The sequence below is a fragment of the Larus michahellis genome, chromosome 15, assembly GCF_964199755.1.
Source record: "Larus michahellis chromosome 15, bLarMic1.1, whole genome shotgun sequence".
NCBI lineage: Eukaryota > Metazoa > Chordata > Aves > Charadriiformes > Laridae > Larus > Larus michahellis.
In genome coordinates this window covers 1,641,047-1,662,292 of record NC_133910.1, presented here as the reverse complement: position 1 = coordinate 1,662,292, position 21,246 = coordinate 1,641,047, and the positions used below count along the sequence as shown (strand labels likewise).

General features: G+C 62.5%; 2 protein-coding genes across 3 annotated transcripts; one reads left to right on the top strand and one right to left on the bottom strand.

Annotated features, from left to right (window-relative positions):
- Positions 1-757: 757 nt before the first annotated feature.
- Positions 758-14,070, bottom strand: FBXW5 (F-box and WD repeat domain containing 5). 2 transcript variants are annotated; one of them, XM_074609003.1, is made up of 10 exons: positions 13,929-14,046; positions 13,585-13,798; positions 10,875-11,032; positions 10,058-10,232; positions 9,001-9,149; positions 7,570-7,670; positions 7,184-7,482; positions 4,208-4,355; positions 3,282-3,494; positions 758-2,790 (listed from the first exon to the last, which is right to left on the bottom strand). In XM_074609003.1, exons 2-10 carry the CDS (start codon positions 13,775-13,777, stop codon positions 2,544-2,546), a joined length of 1,683 nt encoding a protein of 560 aa, XP_074465104.1. In that variant the 5' UTR covers positions 13,778-13,798; positions 13,929-14,046; the 3' UTR covers positions 758-2,543. The 2 variants fall into 2 exon arrangements, with proteins under 2 accessions (XP_074465104.1, XP_074465105.1); XM_074609004.1 differs by having other exon boundaries at positions 7,184-7,670; positions 13,929-14,070.
- Positions 14,071-14,278: 208 nt separating this feature from the next.
- On the top strand, positions 14,279-18,550 carry C8G (complement C8 gamma chain). Its single transcript, XM_074609011.1, has 7 exons — positions 14,279-14,686; positions 15,442-15,581; positions 16,564-16,634; positions 16,942-17,049; positions 17,307-17,408; positions 17,734-17,772; positions 18,293-18,550. The coding sequence occupies exons 1-7, from the start codon at positions 14,537-14,539 to the stop codon at positions 18,304-18,306; spliced, it is 624 nt and encodes a 207-aa protein (XP_074465112.1). The 5' UTR covers positions 14,279-14,536; the 3' UTR covers positions 18,307-18,550.
- Positions 18,551-21,246: the final 2,696 nt, after the last annotated feature.

Here is a 21,246-nt window from a genome sequence, read left to right as displayed (position 1 = left end):
CAGAGGGGAAGCTGCGGAACAACTGCGAAGGCAAATGTAACCCATTACACCCTGGTGCTGAATAATAAAGCAGCTGTGGAGTTGCTGTAGGACAGGCGGGTTTTTCTTAGCGGTTGCTGGGAGCCAAGTGCCCGCGCTGCTCCCACCGTCCTTGCAGGAAGCCCCGTCCTGCCCGCCCAGAGCCGCAGCACCAGCCGAGGGGCTGGGGAGCGGCGCGTGGCTGCAGAAGACGAATAGGAGGGTACCCCAAGGGGCCTGTCCCCTCCTGGGAGCAGCCAGACCCACTTCACGCAGGTGCAGCGGCCCCACGATGCACCAAGGACGACGGCAAGAGGCTCTAAGGGGACACTGATGCTACCAGGAATTGCTACCAGCGCCACAGGGCCAGCCCCAGCGCTTGCAGTGTCCGTTAGGGCTCAGAAACCACAGCGCCGACAGCGAGAAGCCAGGATGCTCCAGACCCCGGCCTGTCCTGGAGCCCGTGGCGCTTGGCAGAGAAGAGCTTTCCCCCGGGCTGCCAGGAGCTGCCGCTCCCCGTGCACGGGGCTGTCCTGTCCTCCCCAAGGGCAATGAAGATTGGGGCAATTCTCTGCCTCTCTCCTCCTGTTTTAGAGCTCGCTGCTGGCACAGCCCAGGGCAGATACTCCAAGGGAGTCGCCTACCTCTGGAGCCCCCCAGGGACGCAGGCGCAGCAGTTTGACACGTCTGGCTTCAGTAGAACAGCAGCACTCAGAAAAACAAACTCGCATTGCAGAGATGCTTTAGCAGAATATTTATTCAATGCCATAGTGAAGAGCAAAACTCGGTACAAACATAAACCCTCAGTGCCTTGCTCACTACTACACCGAGCCAAGGAGAACAGATTTCACAATCTTGGGGGGGGAGGGAAGAAGGTAGAGGCTGTTCCTTTGCTGTGTGACTGGACAGAGCTGGATGGGGATCCCGTGTGCGCACACAGCCCTGAAGGGCTCCCGTGTTTCTGGAAGTCCTACGCTGACAGAAAACCTGAGTACAGGGGTTTTGGATAAAGCCACAGGCACCTGCTGGGGCAGAGCAGACCCGGGGTACAAACCTGCTGCCAAGGGCCAGAGGAGCTGTTAAAGCCATCAGTGCGTATCGAGACAGTATCTGCTGCCTCCGTTAAGTCTAGTATTTGCAACCCGAGGCCCTGAGTGGCACAGACAACTGCCCCCGGTGCTCCCAGGGGAGCCCGAACCGCCTCCCCCAGCCCCTGCCTGGGACCCGGCTCCTTTCCAGACACAGCCCAGAGCCCCCCCTCCCAGGAACAACTGCAGCTCCTGGGGCTAGCGCCAGCCCCGGCCATCTGGGCCAGGTCAAGGTTAGGAGCTTAATTTTAGACTCTTACGGTTGGGTAGCTGCTAGGGGGAGAAAAGCGTCAGGGACATACAGAGTAAACACCACCGCGTTCGTCATCGCTTCAAAGTGAGCCAGCTCCATCCTTGGAGGGGTCCCCGGAGAAGCCGGCCACCAAACCCCCAGCAAGTCATTCCAGGTGGAAGGAAGCTTATTCAACTGTCACTTCAGGCAGAGGAGGGCTGCGTCCCCCCCGGCACCTCTGGGTGAATACCTGCAGCCACCCTTGGGTGCCTGCACCTATTCACAGAGAACGTACCAAGAGAGCCTAAAGTGCCACAACTTGAGTAGCGTGGGAGGGAGGTGACCACGAGACCCACCAGCCACCCTCACGGCCACCCCCTCGGGAGGGGACAGCACAGCCCCTAGAATAAATAGGTTACCGATGCCATAGCTTATTTAAGTGCTGCTTTGGAGAGGAAGACGGAGGAAAAGCCAGCACCGCGTTACCACCAGCCCTTCCTGCTCTCAAGTTTGGAAACCTTGGTCAGCACGTAGTAGTTCTAACAGAAGGCATCGACAGGGGACTGGCTGCGTCCCCGGGGGCCACATGAGATGCCAGCGAGGCCACCAGCCCTGCCTCCCCCGCTGCCCTCCCGTCCCCGCTGCCCCCCGGGGCCAAGGTGCCGTGTGGGAGGAGGCACTCGGCGTTACCCAGCAGCCAGATGAGTTGCCTGTGGAGGTTTGGGACAAACAAACATTAATAAAACTACTATATTAAAAGAGTCCTGCAGTAAGGCAGCACAGCACTGTACCGCCGCTTCTGCCAAGTGCTCTGCAGCCGGCAGCTCCCGGCGAGGTCGGCCACGGCCCAGGCTCACCCAGTACAAACGCTGGAGACGCGTCTCAGTCTGTTCTCAGAGACCAACGCTCACCCAGAGAGCTGTGACCAAGGTGCAGCGTTCGTGAGAAGCTGTGGGGTGCCTACCCTGCAGTGACCAGCTCGGGCTGCTGCCCACCAGGCCCAGGAACGGGCCCTCGGCTCTTACACTCTGTCTTTGAAGCGGATGCTCCAAGGAGGAAGCAGTTCCCGCTGCCGGGGTCTCTCCTGACTCAGCAGATGGGATTCGTGTGCCCAGAGCTCGTCTCTGTTGTGCAGGGCACAAAGCTCTGCAAGCTCCAGAGGAGGTGGCTGCAGTGAGAAGCTGCAGGAGCGGGTGTACCTGGGTTCAGCTTTTCTGGTTCATGAGCCAGGAGAAGAGCAGTTTCCTGGGCCGGGGTTTCCTGGCCTGCTGGATGCGCACGGCGCGAGGGGAGCGCCACACCTTGATGGTGGTGTCATCGCTGGCTGTCAGGAGCAGCTCCTGCTCCACCGGGCTGAACGCCACCGAGTTGACCACGTTGTCATGCTGCAGTTTGGCCAGGCAGATGTTATAGTGCCGGTCCCAGATGTAGCCATGGCGATCCTCTGCCCCACTGCGGCAGACAAGACAGCGGTCAGGACGTCACCCCAGCAGCCTCGACAACCTGCTGCTCCCAACCCCCTTCTTTCTGCGCAGGGTGCCCCAGGCTCCATCTGCAGCCCTGTCACCCAGGAGCTTCAGCCTGGGCAGGCCGGCTCCCTCGGGGCTGTCTGAAGAGCCCCTTCAGCTCACTCCGTGGCACCTGCTGCCCGCAGCCCCTCGAGAAGGGCATCTGCCACCCCAAACGCGCCACAGCCCCAAATTTCCCCTTTCCTCGCTGATTTCACAACAGGAGCAGGGTGCACGGCCTTTAGCAGACGCCTCTGATTCAGTCCCTCTGCTCTTTCCAAACCTCCCGTTTCCTGCTCTGCTCACAACACACGGGAGTTTCCAGCAGCCGGACCAGCCCTGCTTGCACAAGCCACCCCGCAGGGCCGGCCCCAGGGGCCTCCTGGGCACGGGGTCAGGACCCTGTCCCCCCTCTCCCCCGCCATCGCCCCACACCTCGCCACGAAGTCCCTGCTGACATCCAGGAAGATGAAGAAGCACTCCTCGTTGGGCGTGTACGCCCGATGAGCCCGGAGGGCTCTTTTCACCTCCTTCATTGTCTTCAGGTCGAAGACGTGGAGATCGATCTCCTCGGCGATGGGGGGCGGCTGCATGGGGTCGGAGATGACGCAGTCCCGAGGCCAGGCACGGCTGTTCACGTACAGGTACCTTGGGGCAGGGAGCAGAGAGTTACGCTGCACCTCGCCACGTGCGACAAAGCTCACAGAGCCCCAGCTGTGACTGCGCCGCGCAGCCGGGCAGGGCAGGGACCGAGCCGTTCCTCTGCTCCTTAACAACCTGCAGCTCTGCTCACTGAAACCCAGGCTGAAGCACAGGGACACGCTCCTGAACCACTTCTTACCCTGTTTGGAAAGGAATGGGCCACCACAGCTGGGACAGCAGGCCCTAGGGGTGAGGTAAAGCCTCTCTAATCCCGTTAAAACCAACTTTAAGGACAGTGGCCTATCCATCTGCCTCAGGGACAAGACAGATTAAGGTGAGCAGCTCCACCAAGAGCTCTTACAACGGTCCTTGCCTGATCCTGTCCTGAACCAGGCTCAGGAGCACAGCAGGAGGAAAGCATTCCTGCCGAGACGGAATCATAGAATGGTGATAGAGTTGGAAGGGACCTTAAAGATCAGCTATTCCAACCCCCCTGCCCCGGGAAGGGACAAAGCAGGTGTGGGAAAGTGCTCAGGTGGTGACACGTGGCATCAGCACTAGGGCATAAAGGGGATGTGAACAAGCCGAGCGGCCTATGCAGACAGCCTGCTCCATCCACTGCAGTCATTTCTTCTCCGGTTCTCCCCCAAAGCCCCTAAGCAGCCGCCGCCCACCCCCCGCGGTGTCCGAGGCCAGCACTGCCGCCCCGCCGCGCTCACCTGTGGTCAGGGGAGAGGCCCATCCCGATGATGTGCCCATGGATGTCGATGACGTGATCCAGTGAGTCAAAGAACTCATCCGAGCGCCTCTCCTCCCCCAGCACCGGCCCGGCGGTCGTCATCTGATGGGGCAGGATCCTTTTAATCCCTTGGGGACAGAAAGCAGAATCAGGCGGTTCTGCAGGCTGCTGCCAGCAGACAGCGGGGCTGGTGGAAGTCCCCAGGCTTCAAGAAGGGGCTTCCCTTTGTGCTGCTGAGAAAGAAGAACTGGCTCCGCTGGCTGAGGACCACGACAGGGCTGCTGTCCCTGACGGGCTCCTTCCAGCTCTCGCAAGCGGTGCTTTTGGCCAGGACGCTGCCCGTAAGGGACACGCTGGCACGTTCTCCCCCAGCCAGGGAGATGCCCAGCTGCCAACCCGGCTGCTGCAGCCGCACCTCACCCCGAGCCCAGCCCGCAGCCTGCGCCGGAGCACAAGGAAGCTGCGCTGGCCCCTGAGGCACTGCGGTTGCAGAAAGGTTTTTCTCCGGGATGAATCCTTGGGCTGGGCCCATTTCCTGCAATACCCAGCCTGGAGAAGGCCCAGCAGATGCACTGGCTGTGGCAGGGCTTTCCCTTGCCACCATCAAGCATGGGGGGGGGGGTCAGCCCCAGAAAGCTCTAAGAACAGGGGTTTAAACCCAAACTGGGCTCTACAGCTTTACAGCTTTCGAACTTCCCGACCCACATGCTGTGGGTGAAGCCCTCTCTCCTTAGAGCTCTAGACAGGAGTCCCAAACACAAACCATCAACAGCAGTTCCTGGAGGACTCCTGTGAGCCTCAGCAGCTCTTGGGCACACACGGGCTTAATCCTCAGCGGGTCCAAGAGGAGCTGGAAGATGGCCCATCCCATCGCCTCTCCGAGAGAATCGCTGCTGAACACCCTTCTCTTTCCTGCACGCCAACAAGGTCGGGGCGGCACCACACTGCACCTCAAGTCCAAGGCCCTTCACGACATCACTGCATCTGAACCTGGGCAGCTCAGGACCTTCAGGCCAGGGCCTTCATTCTTCCACCCAACTGGCATTGCTTGCCAGCACCTTCATCCTCATTTCCACAGCTACATTCCCAGTTCCAAACTCAGCTACGTGGCCTCCCCGCGCACAAAGCAGTAGAACAGGCAGCTCTGCCCGTGCCTCCAGCCTGCCACCCGCACAAGGGAGACAGGAGCGCAAAGGAAACTCCTGCAGAAGTGCAGCAGATCAGGCAGGATGGCACCCATGCCCAGCAGCCGGGAGCGCGGCTCCCACCAGCAGCTCCAGCCCAGCAGCCTGGCGAGAGACGAGCACAACGGCGAGCTCTTTCAAGTACCAGTTCCTCAGGGGCAGACAGCAGATGCACAAAGGCCGGTTTGACACACAAACCGATGGGCAAACATAACATTTTGCAGTGACTCATGGCTGGGAGAGGGGCTGAGCCAGGGCTCGTCCCTCCGAACAGCCAGCCTGTGCCGCGGGCGCTGGCTGCCGGCCAGGGAGTCACTGGAGTTCAAAGGCACCAAAACCCACGGCCCTGGGAGGCTGCGCTGCAAGTCGGCGGAGTCCAAAGGCAGACGCCGCCTCTGCGCCACGCTTTGCCTTCACGCGCTGCAGGTTCCAGCCTGCGAGGCAGCGTTTGCTCAGGCCGGCGGGTCAGGATGCAGCGCTGCTGAGGGGGCTGAGGCAGGGCAGACCACCCGCCGCGTGTCCCCAGGCAGGCCAAGGTCCACCACGTCCGTCTGCAGACCCGGACACAGACAGGAGCAGAGCTACTCTCAGTCCAGGTCACATTCCTAACTTGGGTGGGCAAAGACCAAGTGACTCTTCTCTAAGTTGCCTACGGCTTTGGAAGCTGCCTTTCCCTGCCTTACTGGGCTGTACTGGTGCAGGACCAAGGAACAGGAAGGTAAGAAGGGCAGGAAAGCAAGGCTGCAATTGTGCGAGCAGCAAAAGGAACTGAAACCGTCCAGCTTTACAGAAGAGTCTTCATGTCTAGAAGCAGCCCTCCTTCCCTCCCCACGTTTCTACGGATCTGTCTAGTCCTTTCCACTGAAATTCTCTGCTAACTTTAGGGGCTTTTGGAGAAGCACCCAGACGACCTGCTTCTGCTCATCACTGCGCTTTTATTTCCTATAAATTCAGACTCTGCTAGTCCCAGTGCCTCGACAAGAGAGCCGCAGATGAGCAAGGGAAGTCCTAACCCAGAAAAAGGTCACCGGCGGCGCCATTGCCTGGCTTGTGCTGCAACTACAGCCCCTTGCGCCCCACTGGGGAAGGGGGCTGAGCGCCAGCAAGCCGCCTGGGATCAGCTTGCCATGGACCTGCTGAGGCAGCGAAGAACCCACTGTGAAAGCTCTCCGATACCAAAAGTGCCCAAGTGTCTCGCTACGGCTGAAAGGCCAAGCGATGCAGGGGGGTCACACACCGGGGGAGGCAGGCGAGGCACTGGGGCAGGCAGGGCTCCGTTTCCCAGCGCTGAGGAGCACTGCGCGAGCAACACGCGTGTGAATCCCAAGGTGCTCAAACCAGCCTTGCCCCGATGCCCTCTTGACCCCCGCAAGACAATAGGGCCGGGGCCCTTCCACACGCGCCCATCAGGGCAACCACTGCCCTTCACATCCACCCACTTGTGTGCAACTTGTGGCTGATGTCCTTAAGTCAGGAGTTCCTTCTTGATCTTCTGCTCAGCCCTCGCCATGACTTTCTTGTTTGGCCATGTGTCAAACCCGGTAGCAACAAAACCCTCAGGCAAGCGCTTGTGGGGTGGAACCCCCTTCAGTGACTGGGGCATCTCAAAAGCCTCCCGTATCGAGAATCCGTTGGCCTGAGCAAAACTGGAACTCACTCACCACAAACAGGCAGCAAATAAACCAGGTCTTTTCCAGATTCAAATTTAGAGCGTAGCCGCAGCCCACACCCCAGGGAAGCTGCCATGCCCTGGGCTCAGACCACAGCCTTACCTATCTGGTGCGGGGAGTAGGTGAGGCATCCTGTGGTGAAGATTAAGTATTTTGTCTTGCTGTTGCTGTCCGTGGAGAGCAGGTTCAGCTCAGGCGGTTTAGTTCTGCTGCGTACAAACAGCTCAGCCACCTTTGTCTCCAACTCTGTCTCGGTCATGGCAGGCCTCACTCGGCCCTCCATGATATCATCAAAGAACTGCTGCAGCCCGTCCTCTGCTGTCACACCCCCTTCATCCGGCAATTCCTGTACTGCTGGCTCCGGAGTCTGCTTGGGCTTGGCCTCCTCTTCCTCGCTGTCACTGCCAAGATCAAAGACCGGGCAGGTGGAGGTGGAGGAGGCAGCTAGCTGCTCCTCGTAGTCCAGGAGCAGGTCTGGGGAATCGTACCGGCTGCAGTCAGCCACCATCACGGTCCGGATAGTGCTGGCATTCAGGTTCTGGATTTTGAAGAGTCTCTTCACTACATTCACATTCTCGGACTCTATGCCCTGCAAGCAGAAGGGAGAAGTGAGCAGGAACCACCTCACTGGAGGGTCACTCCTACAGCTCAAACCAAGAACCACCTGCCCAGAGCTCGAGCCCCCGCAGTGGACACGCAGCCCCCCACACCCCGACCTCTCTTCGCACTGCTGCGTGGAACACTGACCACGAGAACTGGCCCAAGAGGCTGGCCAGCTTTGTTGCACTCCTTCCCATCTTGGAGGTGGGCACACCGAGACAAAAAGCTCCTGCAGGCAGACAACAGCGGAGTGGGAAACACAGAGGCCTGGCAGCCTTGCTGCCGCTTCCCCGCCTGAGGTCATTATCTGTCACTGCTCGGTGCCCTACAAGAATTTCAGGAACAGGCCTCTGCGATAAACATAGGTGCAGTGTGAAGTGCCACCCCGTTGTCATACAAGCAGCAGAGGACCTTTGCGCTCCTGAAGTCTGCCTGTACCCCTCAGCGGGACCAGCCTGGTTATCTGCTCCCAAACACAAGCAGGTCTCTTCCTGCCTAACTGCTCTGGCAGCCTGCAGCCGGACTTCAACTTCCTCACCTCCTGGAGACGGAAGGGTTAACGCTGTAGTGTCAGCACAGCGCAGGGAAGTGGTTAGGGGAAGGGTCTCTGCTACCAGAGGATTTCACCTGGGGTCAGCATCGATCATGTTAAAAACCACAAAACACCAGGATGTGCAGCTGTGACATTGAGACAGAGGCAAAACACGGAAGAGGAACATGTCCGAGCAGCACAAGTGCCAGGGAATGAAACAGCAGCAAACAAGCAGCCTAAGGCCAGCACACACTGATCTCCAGGTCTCATCACAGCGTAAGAGACAGCACCTGGCCCACAGAAACGTCAGCAAGGACAGGGAGGGCTGAGCTCAGCCTCTGAGCTGCCTCTGGCTCCCGGGAACAATGCACTGAGCTGCCAAGTGGGAGAACGGCCGTCGCTCAGACACATGCCAGACTACAGCTGTCCCAGGCCCAGCTTCATACTACCAAGGACCTCAGCAACCCTGCTGTGGTTCAACCACTCTCCTGTTGAGCAACGCACGCTCTAGGGCACTGCAGTCAAGTCCTCATCCCAATTAATGGGGCAAGAGTTAATGGAATCTGGGGGTAGAATTAGAATATTGCAACATAACATGGAGCACGGAGAAACCTCAGGCAAGCGTTGCCTCAAGCTCAAGATCCTGAGGGCAAGTCAGAGGAGACAAACAGGGAGGGCAGGAGGACTGGGCCATTCTTCCCCGCTCACACCTCCTCCGCAGCTTTTCCTCCCCCAGGAGCCAGCAGGAAGCTGCACTGCCTGTGGAGCCGGAACAAAGGCACCTCACCTGGAAAGCGTTGTTCAGCCACAGCACGGAGCAGGAGGTTATACGCCCTATCCGATGCAGATTGCCAGATATCAGGTTGGTTTCATTCAGCCAGCAGCCAAACACATCATAGGGTTTATTCCTCACCCTGGAAAGCAGCGTGAAGTTCTCTGGAAGGGAGGGGAAACACAAGAGTGAGGCGATGGCTCCCGGCAAGGGCTCTGGAGAAACCGTGGCAGAAGACACGAGAAGCGGATTCAAGCCTCCGTGGGAGAGGCACCGATGCAGCATCCCCACCGCAAGCTGAGCAGACGCTGCCCAACCACCGCCCAATTCCAGTTGCTACTACGGAGACAGATTGTTTCTCTCTTCTACAGAGATGTGTGGAGAGAGCACGCACATGGGAAACAAACAAAAAAAAGGGCAGCCAGGCAAAGCCAGACGAGAGCGCAAGCTAACCTCCCAGCCTTTCTCCGAGCGCAGCCCAAAGCAGAAACCCCAAGGACAAGAAGAAGCCAAACACGTACAGAACTTCTTCACTCCCCTCCCTGAGGCTCAGGGCCTTTCTGAGCAAGACAGCTGTGCAATTAGCAGCACTCCTCGATTTTTGGTACAATGGGACTGTTGCACAGAGACGGCAAGAGACAACAGAGTTGGGATCAGCAAGTTTCACGGAACTGCAGCAGAAGAGGTGAAGCAGACCCAGATGAATGCGCTTCAGAAAGCCACGTCAGACCTCAGGGTGGGACTAGCACCACTTGAGTCAGAAACGGTGCCTTCAAGACAACGGGTAACGCAGATAACTGTTGCCTTGCCCAGACTGTCGCTTAGAACAGAAGTTAAGTGAGAATAAATACATGCCACGCTGCCTTTAGGTGATGACATGCCGACCTGAGCAGAGCTAAGGCTATCCGGAAGGTTTACCCTATGAAACTACGATTGGGACCCCTTTGCACAGGTGGTGGAAGGCAGGACAAGCAGAGGTCAAGGCCACCGCACACCTGAAGAGGAAGGGAAGCCAGCACCCACCATTTCACACCTCCCAGGAAGCCCCAGTAAAGACGAGGGTGGTATTTACCCATGCTGATTACGGCAATCTCTCCTGACGAGGAGTTGTGAGGCCCCACAAAGACACCTGACACCAGGAGGAGGGAGTCATCGGAGTTGAACTGGGAGAACTGTGTGTAGCTCCAGTTGTACGGCCTCATGTTGGAGCTGTGCTGCAGGGATATGTCCAACTCATTGCTCCAGATCTACAGACAGACAAACAGTCAGAAAGCTGTGGAGAAGCCTGAGAGCGGTTCCACTTTACCTGTTCTGCCAGCACTCACTAGGACAGGAAAAAAAGTAATATCAAAGACCCTATTTAACTGCGCCCCAGTCCCGATTTCCCTGTCAATTCCCCTGCCAGAAAATGGCCAACAGCTTTGGAGAGCAGCTGAATGCAGGACTGCTTTCCCATCAGCCAGTGGAGAAGGTGTTCACAGCAAATGGCACTGTCACAGGCGGATTTGTCAGCATGTTCAGAGAGACTTCTCCCAAGACAACCCCTCACGCCAGAACTTCTGCAGTGGATCGTCATCTCTGTGCTCTTTGTTAGACCCACGGCACAACAGGGGACTGATTCACACCTAGAAAGCAGCCAGAGCCAGGCAGGCACCTCGGCCACCTTCACGCGGGCTGGAGCTGGAAGCCACAGCCCTCGAGGCTACGTTTGCAAGAGTCATTAGTTCTGTGGCTTTGAGAACAACTCGGCATCTGCAGGAACCGGCCTAAGTCCGGGGACACCTGGTCAAACCTCTCCTCTCCACAGACTTCCTGAAGGCTGCTGTCGTGGCTAAGCCCCGCTAAATCAAAGCCAGAAGGGTTGTGCAGAGTGTGTTCTGCCACTTTACCTTGACAGTACAGTCTTTGGAGCACGATGCAAACAAACAGCCAGAGTGGGAGAAGCTGAGGTGCAAAACCTGGTCATTGTGCTCCTTCAGGGCCTGCACTTCCACGCAAGGGATGGTGTCGTAGAGCCTCTGGAACTCATCATACCAGGAGACGGCAGCTGTAACACACGAGCAGGGACACGGGACAGGAACGTCAGTGGAGGGAAGCAACAGCCCTGAGCTAAACACAGAAGCCGCAGAATCAGTCTTTAACAAAGCGTGGTCGTGCCTGCTGCTGGCAATGCCAGGAGCTCTGCTGGGGCCAAGGTCCTCACAGCTTCAGCCACGTTAGCGGGGCTTAATATTTTTCTCAGTAGCTTCCCCACTCCCACGCACAGAAAATGTTTTCTTCCAGTAAATACACAACTCCACACCGTACCACTACTTTGTAAACCAGTACAGCCACTGCAAGAAACATCCAGGGCATAGCTGTCAGCTATCTAACAAAAGCCTTGCTCAGGACAAAACAGCCGTCGGAACGGCAGACATGCTCCAGCACAACGCAAACAAATCTATCATGTGATGAGAGGGAAGCTGCTCCTCAGGGTACCGGGCTCTGCTCTGATTATCTTTATCTTGTCTAACACAGAGTTAAGAAGGTTCCAGAAAGGGTACAAGACCAGGAAAAACCGCCTCTGTGAGATAAAAGAGTAGAGAAAACAAGAGAGAAGAAGGGGAGCTGGATGCAGCAGTGCCAGGACAGAAGAGGAGCTGGCAGTAGAAGAGCCTTGAGCACCCTCGCAGAAGTCACACTGACACCTAATAAAGAGACAAATAAGGAGGATTTTTAACAAAGTGCCCGGTAAGGCAGCCTACAGACTTCTTGCAACAGCAAATCCCGAGGAAGCAAAGAGGATTATACATGTATATGGATAAGGGCCAATTTCCCTAGTTACACTGAACAGAAGTGAAGGGTTTTTTGGAACTCGCTGCAGCCCAGGAGGCACCTGCTCCTGCAGGCAGGGAGCAGCTTGCTGCCAGGACATCCCGCCATTGCTCTCCAGGCAAAGGGCTACATCCCTCTCTGAAGCTCTCGGTCCCAGCCCATCCGGCTGGGTAGCGGTCTGGACAGATCCCATCTGGCCAAGGAACCCCAACATTTTCTCTTACAAGACCCACTGGATGCCATTCCCCAAACAACACAGCTGCTCAGGGCAGGCAGGTTGGCAGAGGATTTCCCCAAACTCCCGCTTCAGCCCCTTCCTGGCCCTGCCAGCCATCCCCTGCTCCTGCTGCCTCGTGGAGGATTTTCACAGCTCCAGAAGTGCAGCCTGGGAGGTGCCCAAATACGTTACTGAGTTACACCGACTGCTCAATCCCGATTAGTGCTAAAGAACAGGGCTAGTAGCTTACTAACTAACTCCAGGAGGCTGGAAGCGAACAAGCCTGGTCAAAGAGCCTCAGATAAAACCTAAAGATAAACGTCCTCAACCCCATGGAGCTCCAGGGTCTGCGCAAGTGAAGTCACGCAGCCTGAGTTGTCCCATCCACACCTCATCTCTTCTCAGGGCCCTTTTGCACTAGTGGGTGCACCCACTGCAGGGAGACAGACTCCCTACTGCTTGATCCTCGGCATTTCTTCTGTGGCAACTGCAACCTGAGCGGAAAAAGCCAATTCCCTCTGCCGTGGCCACTGCTGGGAGCACCGTGCACATCCGTGGGGTGGAGGATGGAGCACAGCCCTCCCAGACCTCTGCAGCACGCTGGGAACGGGCTTTTCCGCCTTCAAGGAAGACCCACCTTGGCAGCAAGGACTCCTGTCGGCAGGTCCCCAAGGCCTGTCTCAGCTGGTGCGACAGCGTTGGGTTACCCTTCCAGATTGCACCAAACCGCTTCCAGCGCCTGATACTCAGCAGGGAGCAGAGAACTGCTGCCACCGAGACTGCCAACAGCTCTACCCAGGGAAGGCCCTGCCAGGCTCAGTTGATGCTGACTGTTACTGGGCCATTTTCCCACTGCACGCTGAGGCCAAGATCAAGTCCGACCTGCCCTTGCAAAGTGGGTCACCATTTGCCCAGTGTACAATTAAAAGGCTGCACGCCCACCTCCCTCTCCGGGCAGCAGGCACACGCGTTCTCCCTCCACAGCCAGGCTGCAGCTGCTGCCTACATCTTATGGAAATGGTCTGATCAGCTAATGTGCACTTGCAGCTCTTCCTAGTCCAGATGAAAAAGGGACAGAGCCTGAAGCAGAGGCTTGCTGTGAGGTCCTGATCAGGAAAAGCCAGCAGTGATTATCATGGAATCCAACTAGGCTGTGAGGTGGCAGCGCAGTGACTCACTGCGTCTCCTTGGGATCTCCCTCAGCAGCAGTGCCCGGACAAGCTGTGCAGTGGCTACCAGAGAACACCTGCCCAGGGAGAGCTGAGAGCACCTTTCCGTGAGAAAGAGAAAATCGAAGCATTTTCAACTACCTGATGGTACCCTTCAGGTGCACACCACCACCCAAGCACGTAGAACTGCTAACGTGATACGGTTTAGTGGCTTTGTCAGCCGTGACACCAGAGGACAGAGCAGCAGACGGGGGCAGGATCTTCCCCTCTGGGCTCAGGGCAGGGAGGGTTCGGGGCCGTCATTCAGGGAGCAGCCGCCGGGCCGGCCCCGCCGCCCTGCCCGCTCGGCCGGGAGCCCTGCGGCAGCCCCGCCAGCCCCTTTCCCCCCCGCCAGCGCACCTGGGTGCCGGGGCACCTCCCGGGAGACGCGGTAGTAGCGGTAGAAGAGCTCCTTCCAGAGGAACTCGTCGCGGGCCACGGCGTGCCACTGCTGGCACACCAGCCCCACCGAGAGCACGTCTACGTGGTCCAGGTAGAGGAAGATCTCGTAGAGGACGCTGTCGGGAAGGAGGGGGCCGCCGCCCGCGTCCATCGTGTCATTCTGCCGCCGCGCCTGGAAGCAAACGGGGGGTGAGGCCCGGCCCGGCGGCCCGCAGCCCCGCACCGGGGGGCCCGCACCCGCCCCGAGGGCCAGTGGCACCACCGGCACCCTCGCCCCGGGACGCCCCCGCCCCTCACGGCACCTCGGCGGCTCCGGCGCCCCGCTGCCCCTGCCTCCTCCCGCCGCGCTTCCGGCCTCCCCGCCCCGCGCTTCCGCTGCGGCCGGCACCCGCCGCTCTGGCCGCCCCTCTCGGTGGTGCTCCCCCCCCGCCAATCACCGCGCCGCTTTCCGCCGCAGGCCTGAGAGATCGAGCCCAGAGCTCCCCACCGCGCCCTAGGCGCAGCTAGCCGAGCGCGGCACGCTCGCTCACCTACGGCGACCGCTCCGCCCCTCCTCGCCCCGCCCGGCCCGGTCAGGCCACGCCTCCTCCAGGCACCGCCCCGTCTGTCAGGCCACGCCCCCTTCCACACAGGCCACGCCCCTCCCGAACAGGCCCCGCCTCCCCACCGTGGGGTCGGGGCCGCCCGGGACCCCCGGGGCTCTGGGGGGACCCCCGGGATCGCGACGCCCGGGATCGGGACCCACCCGGCCCGGCCCGGCCCATGGGGACCCCCGGCTCCAGCGTTGACCCCGGCCTTGACCCCGGCCTGCAGCTGCCCAAGGCCCTCGCCTGGCTTGGCTCCAGCCCGGCCACCCTGCCCACCTGACCCCACCGCTTCCCGGCAGAGCGGTCCCCGCCGGCCCGGCACCATGGCGGCCCTGGGCACCCTGCTGCTCCTCGGCCTGCTCCTCACGGCCCCGCCGGCGCTGGGGCAGAGCCCGGGGCGGCAGCGGCGGCCGCCCCCTGCCCAGAGCCCGCTGGAGAAGGTGGCGGCTCAGGAGGAGCTCAGCCTCCCCCAGGTGAGGGGCCGGGGGCACCCGGCCGTCCCCCCCTCCCGGCGGGCCTGGGGCGCAGGGAGATGGGGGGGGCTGCAGCCCGTCCCCCTGCGTGTCCCCCTCCGGGCCTGACCCCAGGGGATCCCCCTTCAGACCCGCCCCGCCAGCCGCTCCCCCAGCCCAGCCCCCCCGGCGCACCCCCAGTCCCAGCTCAGCCCCCCAGCGCTGCCCGCAGAGCCGCCCCACAGGGCAGGCGGGGGGCCGAAGCCTCGGCAGGGACCCCCGTCCTGGCTGGCTGCTGTCTAGCCGGATCCCGGCTCCCGCAGCCCCCTCCATCCTCGCCCCGGGGCCGGTGCAGCCGTTCTGGGGTTGGGGTTGGGCACTCGCGTCCCCCCCGGCGGCGCTGGGCACGGCCTCCGCCGGGCACAGGTTGAGCTGGGGCTGCAGGGTGCGGACACGGGAGCGGGGTGCTCGCCCACCACACACCCAGGGCTGCCCCGGGGTGCCCGCGGTGTGCGGGGATGCCTCGGACGCCCCCTCCCCGCAGTCCCCCTGCTCCAGCCTGTCCCCATGCCAGGCTTCTGTCTGTCCTGCTCTGTGCCACCCGCCGGCTCCTCGTGCCCCGTGGGCAGGCCAAGGGGCCGGGCTGCGGCAGAGGTGCCAAGTGAGTGGAGACAGCACAGAAGAAGGGTGCTCAGGGTGGTGGGTGCTCGGGGTAGCAGGGTGGTGGCGCTTTGAGGCAGTGGCCCAGCAGATAGTGCCACCCCTGTGCCATGCAGCTTGCAGGGAGGTGGTTCCTGGTCGGCGTGGCCTCCCGCTGCAGCTACCTGGCAGAGCACAGCCACCAGCTGGAGGCCACCACGGTGACGGTGACCATCCTGGAGGGGCAGAGCCTGGCCATCAGCACCTTCAGGAAGCTGTGAGTGGTGCCAGCCAGTGGGGCCGCAGGCAGGGACAGGGACACTGCAGGCAGATTGGAGCAGGGCTGGTGCCCTGGGATGGGGACAGGGACGCTGGGTGGGGTGGGGACGCTGCAGGCAGGTCGGAGCAGGGCCAGCGTCCTGGGATGGGGACGCTGGATGGGACAAGGACGCTGCAGGCAGGTCGGAGCAGGGCCAGCACCCAGGGATGGGGACGCTGGATGGGACGGGGACGCTGGATGGGACAGGGACGCTGTAGGCAGGTCGGAGCAGGGCCAGCACCCAGGGATGGGGACGCTGGATGGGACAAGGACGCTGCAGGTGGGTTGGAGCAGGGCCAGTGCCCTGGGATGGGGATGCTGGATGGGACAGGGACGCTGCAGGCGGGTACGAGCAGAGCCAGTGCCCTGGCCACCGGCCCCAAGGAGGAAAGAGCTGCCTGGGAGCAAAGTGTGGGTGGGATCTCCCCTGGGATGCTTTGTGGGAAAAGCCCTGGCCACAGCAGGCTGGCACCCTGCCACCCACACGGCCACCAGCCTTGGGCTGCCCAGGCTGGGCAAGGTGGGGGGAAACCAGGCTGGGGAAACTGAGGCACTGATCTGGCACATGGTTGCCCCATGGGCACCCAGCCAGGGGCAAGCTTTTGGGGGCCAGCCCAGTGGCAGCACAGCTGAGGAGGGGGATCTTCAGCACACCCATGGGTGCTGCTCGCCAGCCTGGGGGGGGGCGGAGTGCGTCTGAGGGGCTGAGCCAGGCTCAGAGCTGCAGGGAGGGGGCAGGGACCCCTCGGGCTCAGCGAGTTTTTGGGCCCTGCGGCTCTCGCTGTGTCTCCATGGGGCTCTGAGACATCTCTTTGCAGCATCTCCCCAGGGATGCCCCGAGAAAAAAGATACCGCGTGTGCCCAGGCAAGCGGGGCGGGAGGGGGCCCGGGCTGGATCCTCCCCAGCCTGCGCCCGCAGCCTCCTCCTCTCCCCGTACAGGGACGGGATGTGCTGGGAAATCCGTCAGCGCTACCTCCCCACCCAGGCCCGCGGACGCTTCCTCCTGAAGGGTAAGGGAGGCTGGGCTGGGGTGGCGCGGGGGCTGCGGGGACCGTGGAGCTGGAGCCCCCCACTCCAGCTCTCGGCGGGGCTTTGGTACCAGTGCCCTCCCAGTATCCCACCTCTGGGATCTCAAAGTGCCCCAGTGCCAAATGCCATCATGGTGGTGGGGAATGGCACCCCATGGGGCTGCACCCGCTCTGGCCCTGATTTTCACCCCTTGTACACCCCGCTCATGGTGAAACGAGGCCCCTGGACAGTACTGGGGCTAACCAGGGTTAACTGGGACTAACTGGGGCTGTCCTCGGTCTGTCCCAGGCCGTGGCTATGGCAGCAAAGTGGACGTGGTGGTGGGTGAGACAGACTACAGCACCTACGCCATCCTCTATTACCAGAAGGGCCGGAGCATCTCTGTCAAGCTCTACGGTGGGTCGGTGCTGGGGGACGCGGGGCAGATGAGGGACAGGGGTGGCAGAGGGGTGGGAAACCTGTGCTGGGCTCGGGGGAGAGCATCTCTCAGATGGAGAGTTTTGTCCCCAAACGCTGCAGGGGGGTGAGGGGGGAGCTGGTAATCAGCTCCTCTGAGCTGAAAGACCCCTTGGCCCCAAGCCTTGCCGTGGGGGGCACGAGGGGGCTTTGGGGCAGAGCTCGCGGCCGGTGACAGCGTCTCCCTCCCCACGCAGGACGGACCAGCCGGGTCAGTGACGCTGTCGCGGAGAAGTTCGAGCAGCGTGTCAGGGCTGTGGGCCTGAACGAAGACGTGACCTACTACTTCCCCCAATACGGTGGGTGGCACGCAGTTCCCTGGGGGCAGGGGCCCCCCGCGGCGAGGGCTGTGTCCGGGAGGGGCCTGGCAGCAGGGCCTGGGGTCCAGCCCCTCCGGCGTGGGGAGGGGGAGGCACATCCACACCGGTTTGAGCAGCTTGCGGCCCCATGTCACCCACGGTAGGGCCACGTGTGGGGTCTGTCCCCGTGCTGTGGCCACCCCAGGGATAAGGATGCAAGGTGCAAGGACTGGGCTGTGCCCCACAGTGTCCCTGGGGTGCAGGGCAGGGGGGTCCCGGGTGCCCAGGCAGGGTGGGTGACTGCCCCGGGCTCTCTCTCTTGCAGGATTTTGCGACTCCGCAGATGAGTTTCACATCCTCGATGGTGAGTTGTGGGTCCCGGGCAATGCGCTGGGACCCCCATGCGCCAAGCTTGGCCCCACCTTGGGCACCACCCTGCCATGGCTGTGGGCTGGCCACGCCACGCCGGACCCACGCCACACCGCGGCCATGTGGTCCTGCCCCACGGGGGCTGCTCTGGCACGGGGAGCCCATGCCGGACCATCCCCCAGGACAGCATCCATCCATGCCCTTGTGCGGGGAGAGGAGGTGGCAGACCATCACCCAGAATGGGCATCAGATGCCCCCTGGCAAAGGAAAGCCCCTGTTTGCCCCCCACATGGGTCAGGCTGGGCTTAGTGGGGTCTGTATTGGTGTTTCCTGGGGTGGGGGCTGGGCTGGGCTGGGCTGTCCTGGGACAGGGACACCCCGGGGTGAGGACCAGGCACCCCAGTGACAGCCCCACCGCTTGTCAGTGGTGCCTGGGGAGGCAGAGGTGGGTCCCCAGCCCTGGTGCTGGGCTCGGACACCTCCCCAGCCCCTCGGCACTTCTCTTCCCCTTCCAGAAACAAAGCCGTAAGTGCAGGAGGTCCCCAGAGCTCAGCCCTCGCCTCATCCAGCCACCCATGGCCACGCAGGACCAAGCTGGGGTTTGGGAAGACCCTGCTGCTGCTCCACAGCCCTGGAGCCAGCCCTGGGGCTCCCCGGCTCCTCCAGCTGTGCTGTCCTTGTCCTGTCCCCCCACGGCTTTGTGTCACCCCTCTGCTCTGCGCCCCCATGCCCTGCGGCAGCCAGCGACACCCCAATAAATGCCTCAGAGGAGAGTCTGTGTCCAGGCACGTCACCCCTTGATCTGCCCCAGGAGAAGGCCAGCACTGCCCGCGCCCCGAGACTGCTGGTGTCCTGGCCCTGTGCTCCTGGCCAGGGGGTGCCGGGGGGGTGCTGGGGGTCCGGCCAGCCCCCTCCCTCAGCTCCATCATCCTCTGCCTGCGCCTCACCCCAGCCATGGGGGTGTGGCAGTTCCTGATTTACTCTGGGGTGACATAGTGCACGTGAGTCCGGCTGGTGAGCGAGAGAAAGCCCTGAGCACCCAGCGCAGTGTGGGGGGACAGCACGCTGTTGGGTGCCGTGGGGCTGCACGGGCTTGGGGGGGGCTGGGGACCGGCGCAGGATCAGCCCTTCCCTGGGACAAGCCAGGAGAATCCCAGAGGAGGAAACCTCAGCCCCGCGGTGGTCCTGCTTCTCATCCCCAGGGCCTCCGGGGCAGCAAAACACCCCGTTCCCCTGCCCCAGCCCTGCCGACGGCATTGTCCAAGGGGCTGCTGCCGGGGCTGGACCCCCGCCCGCGTCCCAAAGCCCGCACCCGGCTGGAGAGCCAGGCAGGGGATGTCCCTCACGTGCCCTGAGCGCGCTGCGGGGGCCGGCGGGGGCTTGGCCCAGGGGTGCAACCAGGGGAGAGGGGCTGCGGCCCCTTGCGGGAGCCCTCTGCCCCGCGTGCCCAGCCTGGCTGAGGCCGTGCTGCCCCCCGTGCTTGGGTGTTTTGGGCGAGCGGTGCCAACTCCCCGGTGCCGGCCGGGCGGTGGGGGGGGGGGACGGACGGGGAGCAGCCCCCGTGGGCACCCCGCAGCCCCTGGGGCAAGGAGCAGCCCTCTGCCCCCAGCGCCGGCGTTTTGCAATCGTAGCGGAAACTGGTAACACATGTTGTTTATCAGGGACTTATGTAAGGGACCGCCACGTGACGCGCCCCAAGCCAGCCCCGTCCCCGCTGCCCACGTGTGGGGCAGTGGTGGTGTCCGGCCGCGCTCACGGACCCCCCAGCCCGGGCCACCCACAAGAGCCCGGCGGGGGCAGCAGGGTGTTAACGGATCCGGCTCGCTTTCTGCCCTGCACCCACCCGCACCCCGCAAGTGGCCGCGCTGTGGTGGAGCGGTGGCGGGGCGATGGGGGGCGATGGGCAGCCCTGCCCTCCCGCCCGGGGGAGCTGGGCCGGTCCCCAGGGTGTCCCCTGCGCCCCGCTCAGCCCAGCCCGCGTTTAGCTGGCCTGAACCCATTTCTGGGGCGCAAATGCCCAGGTTGTGCCTAAGGGTCTGTGGCCGGGCACCGCGGCGATCCACAGCCCGGGTACCTCCATCCTGCCCCGTACCGGGCTCAGCCTGCCCCACGCCGCCGCCGGTGCCCCCGTGTACCCCCACATGCCCCCACGCTCCTGAGCTTGCACCCAGCTTTGCCACCCATCTCCTTGGGCTGCTCCCCTGCTTTGTCACCCCCCGCAACGCCTGGGCATCCCCTCCTGCCGCCCGGGCAGGGCAGGGAGACGGGATACCCAGGCCGGGGGAGGGGGCGGGGGGGAGGCTTTGCGTCCCTGCCCCAGCGCAGAACCGCAGTGACACCCGTGGGTGCTCCGTGCGTCTAATGTGCGACGGAGAGGGCTCCGCCTGGCACCCTGCACCCCACAGGTGGGCTCGGACAGAGGCAGAGCCCCCAGCCCAGTGCGCGGGGTGGGGGGGAGAGGGGAGGGAGCCCAGCCGGGCTCTCGTGATGCTCAGTCCTGCCTGGCTCAGCTTTTTGTTTTGTTTTAATAAATCCGCGGAGCTGGGGCCGCCCTGGCGCGTGGGGTGCAGGGGCAGGCCGGGCTCACAGCTGGGTGCGGGGAAGGGAATGTGCCGGGAGGGGGGTAGGGGGGGCTGCCAGGGGAAAAAAACCAGCTGTTGTGAAAACAGGCTCCTTACGTAAAGTGCCTTGGCAGGGCCGCGCTGCGGGGAGAGCCGCGGGGCTGATGTTCTGCCCGCCACGGCCAGCCCTGCCCAAACCCCGCCAGAGCCACGGCCGCGGCGGCTGACGCCCAGCGCTCCCCTCCAGCCCTCACCCTGCGGGTGCTCGGGGTCTCCCCAAATTAAGGGGGGGGGGGGGGAGAGGGGCAGCTCAGTGCCTGCTGATGACCCCAAACCAAGGGGGAGGACGTCTCCCAGCCCCTCTTGGCAAAGGGTGCAGGGTGGCGGGGCAGGGGGGGGGTATCCGTCTGGCTGCGTGCTGGTCCCCAGGGAGCTGGGTATCAGGGTTGCCCAAGGCAAGGGTCTGGCTGCCCCCCAACACCCCCAGCCCCCCAGCTCGCCGTCGGAGTGCACTGGAGCCGCATCTGGATGGGAGTCAGCCCCGCGGGTGGCAGGGCCAGCTGAGATGCTCCCTCGGGTGATGGAGGGACTTGGGTCAGGGCCGGGGCTGGGGGGGGGGTCCCGCAGGAGCACCCGCAGGTGCCCGTGAGTCCCATGGGTTGGATCGGGACCTGGCAGGCACTTGACATTCCCTCCACCTCGCTTGGGCCCCTCTCTGGGTCTGAGTGAGGCCGTCCTGCAAGGAGGGGGCAGCCAGCAAGCCCTGGCCCCCGATCCTGGCCCTGGTCCCATGCCTGGGGGCCACCCCGGCTGCCCGCACCGGCCCCTGGCTCCGCGGCGCTGGGGGCAGGGACAGCCGCCGCGCTGGCTGCAAGCTGTATTTTTGCTGTGGAGCAGTTTGGCGCTCC

Bases quoted from the DNA above. Each gene is read 5' to 3' on its own strand.
- C8G (XM_074609011.1), top strand. From the start codon at position 14,537: ATGGCGGCCCTGGGCACCCTGCTGCTCCTCGGCCTGCTCCTCACGGCC. The intron at 15,582-16,563 runs GTGAGTGGTGCC...CTCCCCGTACAG, and splicing joins ATCAGCACCTTCAGGAAGCT to GGACGGGATGTGCTGGGAAA. The intron at 16,635-16,941 runs GTAAGGGAGGCT...GGTCTGTCCCAG, and splicing joins CGGACGCTTCCTCCTGAAGG to GCCGTGGCTATGGCAGCAAA.
- FBXW5 (XM_074609004.1), bottom strand. From the start codon at position 13,777: ATGGACGCGGGCGGCGGCCCCCTCCTTCCCGACAGCGTCCTCTACGAG. The intron at 11,033-13,584 runs GTGCGCTGGCGG...CGTGTGTTACAG, and splicing joins GGAGGTGCCCCGGCACCCAG to CTGCCGTCTCCTGGTATGAT. The intron at 7,671-9,000 runs GTGAGGTGCCTT...TTCTGCTTGCAG, and splicing joins GGCTGAACAACGCTTTCCAG to GGCATAGAGTCCGAGAATGT.